General features: G+C 44.9%; 1 protein-coding gene across 3 annotated transcripts; it reads right to left on the minus strand.

The window, feature by feature from the left end:
* Positions 1-7,339: 7,339 nt before the first annotated feature.
* mdm2 (MDM2 proto-oncogene) lies at positions 7,340-13,322 on the minus strand. Of its 3 annotated transcripts, none has more exons than XM_084486069.1 (12): positions 13,060-13,322; positions 11,697-11,753; positions 11,378-11,452; positions 10,515-10,648; positions 10,318-10,367; positions 10,035-10,078; positions 9,840-9,906; positions 9,420-9,622; positions 9,202-9,294; positions 8,850-8,918; positions 8,470-8,665; positions 7,340-8,338 (listed from the first exon to the last, which is right to left on the minus strand). In XM_084486069.1, the coding sequence occupies exons 2-12, from the start codon at positions 11,739-11,741 to the stop codon at positions 7,995-7,997; spliced, it is 1,320 nt and encodes a 439-aa protein (XP_084342195.1). In that variant the 5' UTR covers positions 11,742-11,753; positions 13,060-13,322; the 3' UTR covers positions 7,340-7,994. The 3 variants fall into 3 exon arrangements, with proteins under 3 accessions (XP_084342195.1, XP_084342196.1, XP_084342197.1); XM_084486070.1 differs by lacking the exon at positions 13,060-13,322 and adding an exon at positions 12,114-12,197; XM_084486071.1 differs by lacking the exon at positions 13,060-13,322 and adding an exon at positions 12,020-12,110.
* Positions 13,323-13,811: the final 489 nt, after the last annotated feature.

The following is a 13,811-nucleotide window of genomic DNA, read 5'->3' on the forward strand; positions in this document are numbered from 1 at the left end:
CTACAGCAGCTCTGAATGTTCCGAGTAGATCTTTGTTTGTAATACAGAAAAACTCCTCACAAATCTGTAAAATGCAGGAAAAAACAAATATGTACAGAGGAATAGTAAGTAAATTGGGAGAATTTGTAACCTGTCAAAAATTGTCTATAGCCATTATCATTTTTAAAAGCATTTACAGCCTCTCCAGGTTGTAGTGGGTGCCTGCTTGCGTGAATGAACGTGCGTGCACGTGTGTTCGTGCGTGTGTGTCGTCGCTTATTCGCTTCAAATACTTTCTTTTCAAAACTTGGGAATTAATACGGCGCGGTAAATAAAGTATTTAAAGCGAATAAGGGACGCTGTTTTTGTTGTTTATTTGGTTTTGAACGAATAGTTTTGGACGCATACATCGGCTTTGAGTTTGTTACTTTGAAATCACACACCAACCTGGCCGAGTGATGCCGCAGCGCGTTGACTAGTCCGTTCTGAGGCGTCCATAGGCTTTATGTGTTTGAAAGCCGTGACACTCCTTTACCAGTTGGCCTGAAATACTCGACTTGATTCGGAGGACTCACCTGCCTCAGCCATTTTTCATATCAAAGCAGTGAAGGCGGGGGGAAGAAAGAGGATAGCAGATTAACCAGCAGGGCGCGCACAGCGCACAGACTTGTGCGGAGGTGAACTTACAGTGAGCCGTTTGACGGGAGAACAAAAATAAATAGGCGGTCGACTGACCGCGGCACTAGTCTCAATGTGCTACGACCAACAACTCTGGTGGTCTGATCACGTGCTAAGTGCATGATGCCTGTAGTGCTAAGGCGAACTCACCGACGAGAAACTGTGTCAATTTCCAATGGATAGTGTAGCCCAGGGGTCCAAACTTTTCACCTACCATAATCTAAGATCCGAATCATCAAGCTGGGGCTAATATTCAGATCTTAGCTCCGCGGTCGGGGTTCCGCCGCCGGCCATAGGCCCGGTCAGGAATCTAGCTAAGATCTGCTAAGAGCTGAATGGCCCGGTGGTTGGGGACCGCTGGTGTAGCCTATCTATGGGCAATTAAAATGCATGAAAAGGCCATGCTGTATGGATAACGCGAACACATTGGGTACCTACATCTAATAGAAAAGTATTCATCGAACCGCAGGCCTTGACTAGGCTAGTCTACATAAAAAAGACGTGTGCAACTAGCCTAGCTAAACACCGAATTGTGTTCTCATTTAGGAATGAGGAGTTGACGTCACGGCACAGTAAGCCGTGTAAGCCCCCCCCCCCCCTTTCCGCCATGTTGGTAGGTAGGTACGCCCCTCCGAGTGCAGCTGAGCTTTGCGTTATTGTTGACACGGTAGCTGCTAGCAGAGAAGGTTGTTGAAATTCTTTACTGTTTTAACAATGCCTGGAAGCAACTGCTGCGTTAAAAACTGCTCCAATGCCTCACACGATCGCCGAGGAAACCGTAAGAACAGTGGGCTACCGTTTTTTAGGTTCCCTAAATGGAGAACGCACTTAGGAGAGCAAGTATCCGACATCACGAGGAGACGTCGGATTTCTTGGGTGGCTGCAATCAAAAGAAAGGACCTTACTTTCGATAACATTCCCCAGTCGATAAGAGTGTGTTCTCTGCATTTTCACTCAGGTACGTTCTCTAAAAATGTCTTTAAATTTGTTTATGTTGTCGTCTCTTAAAGACACGATGTGTACCTTATGTTGGTGCGAACCCTGAAGTGCATCTGAAGTTGTTTTCTAGCAGCTAGCTAGCTACCTAACAAACTGTTGCTTCTTAGAAAATGCTCGATGGCCCAACCATTAATGTTGTTTTAAACAAAACTAGTTGAGATTCAGTTCATTACATTAGTGTTTCCCATGATTGTTTTGAGCTTAACTAACACATTTTCTGTAAAAGCTTAAAGCATTGATTACATTGCATTAAAGCATTGATTGTACATTGTACATTGCATTAAAGCATTGATTGTAATTAAAGCATTGATTACATTGAGTTTTCATAATCTAATTATTCTGTTCTAGGTAAACCATCGTATGAGATGGTGGAGAACCACCCTGACTGGACACCATCTTTGCGGTTAGGCCACAGTGATGTCAAGCCAACAGATGGAGCGAGATATCAGCGACATGTAATGCGCAGCAGGCTTCCATCCCCGACAGAGGAGCAGCGGCCTCCATCCCAGACAGAGGAGCAGCGGCCTCCATCCCCGACAGAGGAGCAGCGGCCTCCATCCCCGACAGAGGAGCAGCGGCCTCCATCCCCAGCACAGGAGCAGCGGCCGCCATCCCCGACAGAGGAGCAGCGGCTGCCATCCCCGACAGAGGAGCAGCGGCCGCCATCCCCGACAGAGGAGCAGCGGCCGCCATCCCCGACAGAGGAGCAGTGGCCGCCATCCCCAGCACAGGAGCAGTGGCCGCCATCCCCAGCACAGGAGCAGCGGCTGCCATCCCCGACAGAGGAGCAGCGGCCTCCATCCCCAGCACAGGACCTGGAATGTGGACTCTGCACATCTAGAGGAGATGTAATCAACAGTCTTTTGGAGGAAAACAGAAAGCTGAAGGAGGAGCTTGATGAGTACCGGATGAATGAGAACTTTCTGAGTGGTGATGATAACATAGTGAAGTATTACACAGGACTTGCAAGCTATGTAATGTTTCAGACACTTCTATGCAGTCTCACCCCATATCTGCCTCAAGGTAGGATGAAGAAACTCACCCTTCCAGCTTGTCCTGTTGACTCTAATGCGCCTCAGACTAGACCTGCCAGTAAAGCACATCAGCCATCTGTTTCGGGTACACAGGACAACAGTCAGTGATGCCTTTCACCATACCCTTGGAGTGATGTATGCACGGCTGTGTCCATTAGTGCACTGGCCAAGCAGAGACTGTTTATTGACGAGTATGCCACACCAGTTTGTGGAATCGTTCGGGAAAAAATGTAGCAGCCATTGTGGATTGTTTCGAGGTGTTTATTGAAAAACCCTCAAATGTACTGGCAAGGGCACAGACTTTCTCTCAGTATAAACATGCATACACCATGAAGTACCTAATTACACCCTTACACCTAAAGGGTGTAATTTCTTTCATATCCCAAGGGTGGGGTGGGCGCACTAGTGACAAACGTATAACAGAGCAAAGTGGTTTCCTCAACAAACTGTTGCCAGGTGACATTGTGCTGGCAGATAGGGGCTTTAATATCAGGGAAAGTGTGGGTATGATGTGTGCTGAAGTTAAGGTACCTACGTTCACAAGGGGTCGTGCACAGCTGGATGCGAAAGATGTGGAGACTAGGGCCATAGCACATCTCAGGATTCATGTTGAGAGGGTGATTGGTGTTGTGCGCAACAAATTTAAATTCTTACACTCCACTGTACCTGTGAACATGCTCATCAAATGTGAGGGTGAAAACCTAATGCCGTTGGATAAGATTGTCACTGTTTGCTGTGCCTTAACAAATATGTGAAAAAGTGTTGTTTGAGTGCCTCCTTACTGTTTCGTGTTGAAATAAATTCTTGAAACAACATGATATGGCGTAACATTATTTATTGAGAACTGTTAGAATACAAATAGAACTATAAATTGAATAAATAGAAATTGACAGTGCAACATTTCAAAAGGTTGAAACAGTGCAAAAGAACAATGCATTTAAAAATAGCAATAAAGAAATGTGCATGGATGTACAATCTCACTCAATCAACACTATTCAGCACAAGAAGGGCAAAACCATGCAGTGTCAGCAGAAGGGGTGTCCACAAGCCCCACGCAATGGAAGTGATACCACTGAATTGTACAGTTCTGGTTGTCACAGGCCACCATTTGACCTTCCTCTGGTCCAGCACAGAGACACCACACTGCGTTTGTTCGCTTTGGTGCTTTTTGGGCAGACTGCTTCCTTGGCCTCTTCACCACGGTCTGTGGCTGTAGTTCACGAAGCACACTGGGGCCAGGTGATGCTTGGGAGGTAGGTGGTATTGAGAAATATTGCACCGCAAGTTCAGGGAGAGCCACCTTCACAAAGAAGTCCTGTGCCTTCTGAAGCCGTGCATTCCAAAATGTTTTGTCTGGAGCTATGCGCAGAATCACACAGTCCTTCAATATCCACACTACAAAGTCACAGTAGGCACTCTGTTACAAACAGTTGGGTCTGGACCTGGGTGTAGTACTGGTGGTTCTTCTTGAGGTGCACCTGACCATCAACAGCATGCAGACAGAAGTTGCAGTCATCTGATGAGTACGCACCAAGGATTGTGCTGTCCTTTTACTTCGCGGGGCATTTCACTTCTATGCAGCCTTTCCCACAACAAGTGCAAGTAACAATGGCATCTGGCGATGCTCCTACCTGTGGGAAGGCCGGGTTGACAAAAAACCCACAAGTTTCCACTTGTTGATCGGTGTGCTGATCCTTTGTTTGGGCAGTGTATGCCTGCCTCGCTGTCTCCTCATGTTTGATGCCCCAACTGGTGGCTGCTGTTCCCGGCCCACGTATGATAACAAACCCTCTTTATGGTGGAGGGTGCTGGTGAACTAATGTCTGTTGCATAAACACAATGCATTGAGGAGGCTGTGATTCTTCCAGCCCGTGCAGCAAACCAAAGTGATGAGTTGTGCTGTCCCCGCGTCCTTCTCTCTATCTGCACTGCCTGTTCCTCAGACAAATCAGCAATGCTCCCTATGGTCTGGCAGTGCTTCTGCAGCGCAGGCAAGTCACTCCTATCAAGGCCGCTTCCATTAGCCAAGGACTGTAAGCTGCGGATGGGCCGAATAGGGTCTCTGAACTCATCGCAGTATTCGGGTAGCACACTCCAAATTGCTGATCTTGTCCCTGTGCTGATTTCCCGGTAGAATACTGCTAGCTCTTCCGGTGTTGGTGTCGGTGTGTCATTGGCTGTTTTGGCTGGACGTGTTCTCAGCGCAGGACTATTGTGGGTCTCACCGTCTATTCGTCTGTTTAGAGACCTCCGTGTAGCTGCAGCAGATATGAAATTGATGCGTTGGCCAACCTCTGGCAGGACCTTGTTGATGCTGCTTGGCAGCTTCCAATAGGCCGGTTCGTCTGTGACTGTGGCCTTCTCCTTTAACCGTACACAGGCATCGACAATAAACAGCAGGGCTCCGACATGGGTGCACGACTCCGCTACACCAGCCATGCATGTACAGTGGGCCGAACACACTTGCCCCGATGGTGTGAGGATGACCCATGGGGTGAGTGGAGGCTCGCAGAGCCGTCGTGAATGCATGACCTGTTAGATACAAGAGGTAAATAAATTAGAGAAACAGTAAAAAGCCTTGAAGACAAGGGACACATTTTATTTCAAGTTACAGCCTAGTCTAGACCCCCATTTCCATTTGTATGCAGCTTTCCAGATTTACATTTGTCTGCAGCCTGAATCTCACAGACCTTTCATTCACACAGTTAATGGCTTGCTTTAGTCTAACCAGACCATTAACTACCCTAGCCTAACCAGAACTGGTTTGTCTACTTCGAAGCCCCCAACACACAATGCCTAGTATGTTTCATTGGGCTAAAATCAAATTAGCATAACAAGCTGCAAAACATGTGGGAAGTTAATCTAACGTTTGTGTGCATGGAACACCTCGTTACAATCTAGTGTTTACGAAACAATCGCGGTAAATTACTTTGTCACTTTGGTCAACGCAATGTATTCACAACACATTAGTATTAGCATAAAACTCAAAAGGTGAAGCAACTTACCTTTGCCAGTACAACAGTGTTTTGAGCGTGTGGAGGCTTGTAGATGGCCAGGTCTTGCACCAACCACAGCAGAATGTCTCATAGCTTTCTAGCGATTTATGGCTTTTAAATTCTTGCATCGTATATTGACTGATGCCAAAAACCAAGTAGTTCACTATGTCCATATATGTGCAAGGTGGTTAAAGGTCCAGGTCTCTGTCCCATTCTGCTGCAGGTAGCTCGTATGGGTCGACGTTGTTTAAGTCTGACAGCTTCTCCTTATACCTCTGCTTGGCGCTGGTAGTGAGTTTGTTCCTGTAAGGACCCTTTTCCTTCGCCTTATTCTTCTCCATTTATTTCTATCGTAATTTCTCCTGCGTCTCTGCGTCTATGTTTCCTCATCTGTCTGTATGCCGCTCTGACAACGTTTCTCCTGGGAACCGTGCTACCAGCATGGCGGATGGGCTCAAACCCCTCCCCTCCCCTCCCCAAAAACCACGTGACTCCTCATTCTCAAATTGAGAATGAGGAGTCACGTGGTTCACACAACTTCACACACCGTGTGAAGTTATTTTTTCGTTTCGGCAAGTAGCCGTGTAATAATGTAGCCTATAGAACGTCGCCGGTTATTATCTAAAATAAGCCTCTTAAGGTAGAAGACACCGCCGCTTCAAGTCGGGGTCCGGTTCGGTAAGTATCGGAAATCTGCAAGGCTGCAATTCCCCTGGTTGGCCGATGTTCGTCGCCATTTTGCCAGCGTTTGATGCCCTCCAGGTATCCGTGGTAGTCACGTGACCGCAAAGTATGAATTGCATTGGCGCATTTTTTAGATCACTAAAATAGCACCAAGTATCATTTGCGCGGGAACACGCCCCTGCTTTTCGCCGACACGCCTCTCCAGGCGCAAGTGTAGTGGTGCCTGGTTGCTGCGGGGTAAAATCAGCTTTGCGCCGGGGGCAAACTAGCAACGACACATACGTCGGTGTAAAAAGTAAATTGCACCGGGCGCAAGATAGGGCCCTTCTTCTGTTTGGCGCACATGGCTAATTTGCATACGTGCACAGGACTGGCAGGCTCCGCTTGGCAAAAAATAGAACATATTTGTGAATAAATGTTTAAAATTCTGAATACTGGACATGAGCTTAAACACATTTAAATGACCATTAGTGACAATAATAAAAAAAAAAAAATATATATATATATTTTTTTTTTTTTGGACGAAATTTGAGATCCCCTTCAAATTTTGCTTATGAGGCTCTCAGGGGGTCTCATGGGTTAATCGGGGGGGCCCAGCCCCGGACCCCCGTATTTCGCACACTGTCTACATGGGATGTTCTTACTCGCTTCAGCAGTATGTAGTACACAGTATGCAGTACAGTGTGTAGTAGTACATAATGGTTTGTATTGTACACTGTACTGCATACTACACACTACTACATACAGGGTGTATTGCACAGTCTACTAGTTTGTAGTACACAGTAAGAACTTAAACTAGGTCTCCAGTCCCTCGTATTCACGGCACCGCTACCCAAGTCATTCATAGGGGGGGCGGAGGTCATTACTCTGTGACAACACCATGCCTCAGACAGGGGGGGTCTTTGTTCTTCAGCACTGGGAGCACATGCACACACACACAGACACATGCATAAAGACACACACACAAAATGATGTAATAGTAGATTCTGTTTATGCGTGAATTAGTGAATTTCGCTGATGAGAAGTTCCTCATTGTGACGTCCTGGAGATATTGATTGTCTGCTAGTTCTCCGTGTTGCTCCAGTCCACTAGGTGGGCTGGTCGACTGATCTGTCCATCATTCGTCTAGGTGGACATGCCCACTTGTGATGTCACTAAGGCAGATTTTCAACGGGTTTGTACCGTCCAATCACACTCACCGCCGGTGGCGTGATAGGGCCTTTGAATAAACTTTATTCAATGAATACAAGATAAACATTTTTCAGATCATTCTGATTAAACTTTATACTGTACAGGTTCAATAAATAAAATATGTCTGTGATCAGTTCAGTGTCTCCCGCCCCCTCGCGTTCTGACCAATCCCTAGTCTTTAAATCCTTCTGGGTTACTAGGGGGGGGGTGGGTTAGGGGGAGGGGTCTAAGGTAGGTGATGACTAGACCCTGGAGGTAAGGTAAGTCAGTTCTAGACCCTGGAGGAGGAGGGGTCTAAGGTAAGTCAGTTCTAGACCCTGGAGAAGGAGGGGTCTGAGGTAAGTCAGTTCTAGACCCTGGAGGGGGAGGGGTCTAGCTCAGGTAGGTCAGGACTAGAGGGTCTAGCTCAGGTGGGTCAGGACTATGCTCTGGTCTAGCTCAGGTAGGTCAGGACTACACTCTGGATGGGCTCCCTGCAGACGGGACACAGCTTGTTCCTCCTCTTTAGCTTGCGGGCGCATTGGTAGCAGGCCATGAGGTGCCCGGTGCGGCCGTGGACGATGCAGCCATTCTTGGGTCTCGTCTGGCAGATCACACACGGCTCCACGCACGCCTCCGGCAGCCGCGTCTCCATGGAGACAGTCCTCTGGGAGTCAGGTGGGGGGGCGGGGTCGTAGGGCGGGGGGGAGGGGGCAGGGCCCAGGAGGTCAGAAGAGGCGGGGGCCCGGGGGGAGTGGCTCCTCTTTCCGTCAGGAACGTCTACATCCTCCTCTGGCCCTGAGGACGAGAGGCAGGGGTTAGTCCTACCTGGTTTTGTTACTTGGACAGGTGTGTTGGGTTACCTGGACAGGTGTGTTGTGTTACCTGGACAAGTGTGTGTGTTACCTGGACAGGTGTGTGTGTGTTACCTGGACAGGTGTGTTGGTCTGTAGCTGATTGGTCCACAGAGGGTTTGGTGGGCATGACTTTGTGATCAGGGGAGGCAGTGTTTGTTCTGCTGACAGACAGCTCAGGGAGCCAATCCTGACGCAGTTCCCAGCAGCGGTTACAGTTCCTAGGCAACGGAGGGTTCCACTGCTCACACTTAGAGCATCTCCAGTAGTCCTACACACACACACACACACACACACACACACACACACACACACACACACACACACACACACACACACACACACACACACACACACACACACACACACACACACACACACACACACACACACACTTAAGACCTGCTGGTGGAGGTCAGCTGATGATGATGAAGAGGAGGAAAGTGTGTACTCACAGCCTTTGTAATCTCAGGATCTTCATCAGAAGAGTCTTCCTCTGCTTCTATGATGGTGACCTCATACACCTGAGGAAATTAGTTTTATATATATATAAAAAACTAATTTCCTTTGAATGGTATATATATATATATATATATATACACACACACACTACCATTCAAAAGTTTGGGGTCACTTAGAAATTTCCTTATTTTTAATTTTTTTTTCTATGAAGTTATCACTAAATTAATCAGAGAGACATTGACATTGTCTTGACATTGTTAATTACTATTCTAGGTGGAAAAGGCAGATTTTTAATGGAATATGGAATATATGTGTATGTGTACGTGTACGTGGGTGTGTGTGTACCTGGTCGTCCCCAGATAACGACGTTTCTTCATCACTGTAGTCGTCTGAGTCCAGCGACTCAACTTCAAACTCCACACTGAAGTGATCACTCACCTACACACACACACACTAAATCAGTTCCAGACAGAAGCACACAGACACAGATAGAGACAGACAAAGCAAGAAATAGAGACAGACAAACAAACAGACAGACAGACAGACAGAAGGGGCGTACTCACCGTACTGTGTGTGTCAGGTGATTGGCCCTGGCAGTCGGTGTCATTTCTGAGTCCACCAATCACACACCAGGACAGGCTGTCATCGAAGGTCAGAGAGAAACTATCAGAGCGCCTCCTCTTCCTCCCTCCCTCCTGGTCCTCCTCCTGGTCCTCCTCCTGCTCCTGGTCCTCCTCCTCCTCCTCTTCTATGGAGCATGACGGACCTGACAGGACCAGTTCTGTTGTTATATTGGAAAATGTACCTTCTAGATTAACGTACTAATGGAGACATGCAGATGAGTTAACATCCTTCAGCCAATCCCAGCACTCTTCAGAGAGGCATAGGGCCTTGTAGCGGAGCGGGCTAGCTTTTTAGCAGCAGTTTTAATGACATCTTCAGAACACATGACCGGTGTCATGTGATATCAACCTTGGACTCACCTGGCTCACTGCTCCTCCTGCTCCTCCTCCTTCGCCTCCTGGTGGAGTCAGGAGACACCGACTCCTCCTACACACACACAATATAACACATCCACGTTCAGAGTGTGTGTGTGTGTGTGTGTGTGTGTGTGTGTGTGTGTGTGTGTGTGTGTGTGTGTGTGTGTGTGTGTGTGTGTGTGTGTGTGTGTGTGTTACCTCTTTCTGAATGGTGCATTGTTGGGAGACTTCTGGAGACGACTCTGAAATACAGACAGACATTGGGAGGAGAATAAGTATAAATATAAGTAGAAATATCTCACGCTCTCATGCATGTCACGCCAAAAAAAGAAAGATACCCGTTAGATCTCTCGTTGCTGCTGTCACCGCCCACCCCCCCCCCCCAGCCCGTAATCCCGTACCAACCCTCCCCCCCGTCAACAATCCCGTCCGCCCGCAGATGATATGATATGTAGGAGTTAGGAGGAGGAGCAGATCTTACCGTTACTCATAACGGCAACGAGATTCTTGGTAATTAAAGAAAACAAAAGTCTGAAACGCACACAGAACAAATGTTTAGATTCCTGTTTCTCACACACACACACACACACACACACACACACACACACACACACACACACACACACACACACACACACACACACACACACACACACACACACACACACACACACACACCGTGGCTCTTTAACAGAGAAGCTGTGGACTCCGAGGACCTTTCCCAGTGCATCATGGGAGCAGTGGACAATGTGCTGCTCAGTCTTGTCAAAAAGTTCCTTCTGCATGATGTACTGACCCAGGTAATACATGACCTATGACATAATACATGTATTAATGTACTGACCCAGGTAATACATGACATAATACATATATTAATGTACTGACCCATGTAATACATGACCTATGACATAATACATATATTAATGTACTGACCCAGGTAATACATGACCTATGACATAATACATATATTAATGTACTGACCCATGTAATACATGACCTATGACATAATACATATATTAATGTACTGACCCAGGTAATACATGACCTATGACATAATACATATATTAATGTACTGACCCAGGTAATACATGACCTATGACATAATACATATATTAATGTACTGACCCAGGTAATACATGACCTATGACATAATACATGTATTAATGTACTGACCCATGTAATACATGACCTATGACATAATACATATATTAATGTACTGACCCAGGTAATACATGACCTATGACATAATACATGTATTAATGTACTGACCCAGGTAATACATGACCTATGACATAATACATGTATTAATGTACTGACCCAGGAAATACATAACATAACACATATTTACATGTCTTAATTAATGCACTGAATCAGGTTATTCATGATTTATCAAACAGTATTTTGATTGATATTGACATTAATTCATATGTCAATATTATGTCTAATATGCCTGCATAATGTAATATAATATTGATAGTGTTAATATGGTAAGCCTGCATAATGGATAAGATAATAATATTACATATGGTTCCCATGGTTACCTCTTTCATGGTGAAGAGGTCTTTAGAGGCTCCAGCCAATAGGAGGAGAGACTGGAACTCAGCTGAGGGTCTCACCTAGGAACCATGGAAACAAGGTACTACACACACTGGAAACATGGACACTGGTATTACACACACTGGAACCATAAGCAGTGGTATTATACACCAATTCAACATAATTTAGGTTAGGTTCAGTTTAATGTCTTATGTACAGTAAGACAGAGGGTAGACTTAAACTGACAGCTAGATAGACAGACAGACAGGCAGGCAGGTAGGCAGGCAGGCAGGCAGGCAGACAGATAGACAGACAGGGGCTTACCAGTTTGCTGTCCTGGTCCAACTTGTCACAGCTGTCCCCTGACATCTTGATTGTCGTCTGGAAGATAGCAAGTAGTTAGCTTTAGCCTCACATCAAGCAGACATCTCTATATAAATGATAAAAATAATAAAAAGAAAAATAATGATCTCTATTTAGATCTATAAATACATAAACTATTCAGATACATCAATGGAAGGTATTACCCAATGAATACATGCTGAAAGGTATTACCCAACGAATACATGCTCTGTACATTAAGTAATGATCTCTATGCTCTATAAATACATAAACTCTACTCAGATACATAAATAAAAAGGTCTTACCTAGTAAATACGTTCTCTGTATATTAAGTAATGATCTCTATTGAGATCTATAAATACATAAACTCTATTCAGATACATAAATAAAAGGTCTTACCTAGTGAATACATGCTCTGTACATAAAGTGCAACAAAACGTCTCAGCTGTGATAGTCTTATACAAACTTCTCTTCAACATGTCAGGACTAGACCAGCAGTCTGGACCCGCCTAGCCAAGCTCCGCCTAGCCAAGCTCCGCCTAGCCTAGCCTAGCCCTGACTAGCCCCAACATGTCTCAACAGTCTCAGCAGGATGGCTGATTATTATCCACGTGGCTACGTTCGAGTACCAAGCCGAACATTACAGTTAGTGTGGTCTGACCCGGGTTAACCTGACTGTATTACCCGGGTTAACTTTACTGTACTACCCGGATTAACCTGACTAGTCTTGTATTACCCGGGTTAACCACGCTAGTCTTGTATTACCCGGGTTAACCACGCTAGTCTTGTATTACCCGGGTAAACCACACTAGTCGTGTATTACCCGGGTTAACCTGAGACATGCCCAGACAAGTTTACGGGTATAGAAGTATATGGTCAGCTATATTTTTCCATAACACAATGTATATTACTTTCCCATTACTTCAATGCAGCATTTCCTACACATATTATCATAATATACAATATGTAATAATATTAATAAATGTTATACATATATTATCATTCAATATGTAACCTTAATATATATTATCATTCAATATGTAACCTTTATATACATTATCATTCAATATGTAACCTTAATATATATATCTATATATATTATAATTCAATATATAAAAGTATGACCAATATTGAATGTTAACCACCAAAAACCGTAAACTATAAAAAGTACATTATATTATATCATATTATATTATAGTATATTATATATAACATGCATATTCATTCACACAGTGGTTAAACAAGTTTCATGTTTTCATTTAGCTGTCAACTTTGAACATGTTTAGTAATAATTTCCATAAAGCCAGATCTATTCCAGTGACAATAACGAGATCCTTATTATTACCTCGTTGACCGCTGATTGTCGCCGTGTTGTCCCACACGCGTCGGAGACCTCCAACAGGAAAATCCGAGGCTCCGCGGCCTGTTAGCTTCAGACTAATGCTACAGTGTTCAGAACATCATTCGACTTCTTTATTTAGATCCGTTTTCATGTTTTATCCAATCATGAGTGTGACCGTAGCCGATATTTTCTGTCTAAAACTGTATTTTCCGGAGCTTTGTGTTCACCGTGGAAGGGTCGACTTGCTGCCCGGGATGCTGCTCTGCTGGTCGTTCACAATCCTACCGTATGTCGCCCCCGGCGGTGGTAGACTTTTAGATCCATCGTTTAACTTTTACCGCGAAAACAGCGTCCCCTGTGGGTACCATCCGGAATAGCAACAATACCGATACTCCGAATACCTCATCTAAATAATAACTATTTATTATCTTGTTAATCTTTTTTTTAGTTTTTTTTTTAAATGTTTTTTGAATTCAGTGTGATTGTGTTACTTAAACCTTATTAGTAATACTTATTAAAAGTGAGAGAAAGTTAATATTGTCTATAGAGATTTGAAAAGCTTAATTCTCTTGCCCACTTCAAGAACTTTAGGTGCAGTATATGTTGTTATTATTTTACTGCTTTGGCCATGTAAGTGTTTATTTTTCCATGCCATAGAGGAGGACGTGGGGGAGAGAGAGAGAGAGAGAGAGAGAGAGAGAGAGAGAGAGAGAGAGAGAGAGAGAGAGAAAAAAAGAAAGAAAGATTAGTTATTA

The sequence above is a fragment of the Micromesistius poutassou genome (assembly GCF_964030765.1).
Source record: "Micromesistius poutassou genome assembly, chromosome: 22".
NCBI lineage: Eukaryota > Metazoa > Chordata > Actinopteri > Gadiformes > Gadidae > Micromesistius > Micromesistius poutassou.

Coding starts and splice junctions, on each gene's coding strand:
- mdm2 (XM_084486069.1), bottom strand. CDS start 11,741: ATGTCAGGGGACAGCTGTGACAAGTTGGACCAGGACAGCAAACTG. Junction 9,907..10,034: donor AATGCACCATTCAGAAAGAG/GTAACACACACA, acceptor GTGTGTGTGTAG/GAGGAGTCGGTGTCTCCTGA. Junction 9,623..9,839: donor CAGGAGGAGCAGTGAGCCAG/GTGAGTCCAAGG, acceptor TGGTCCTGTCAG/GTCCGTCATGCTCCATAGAA.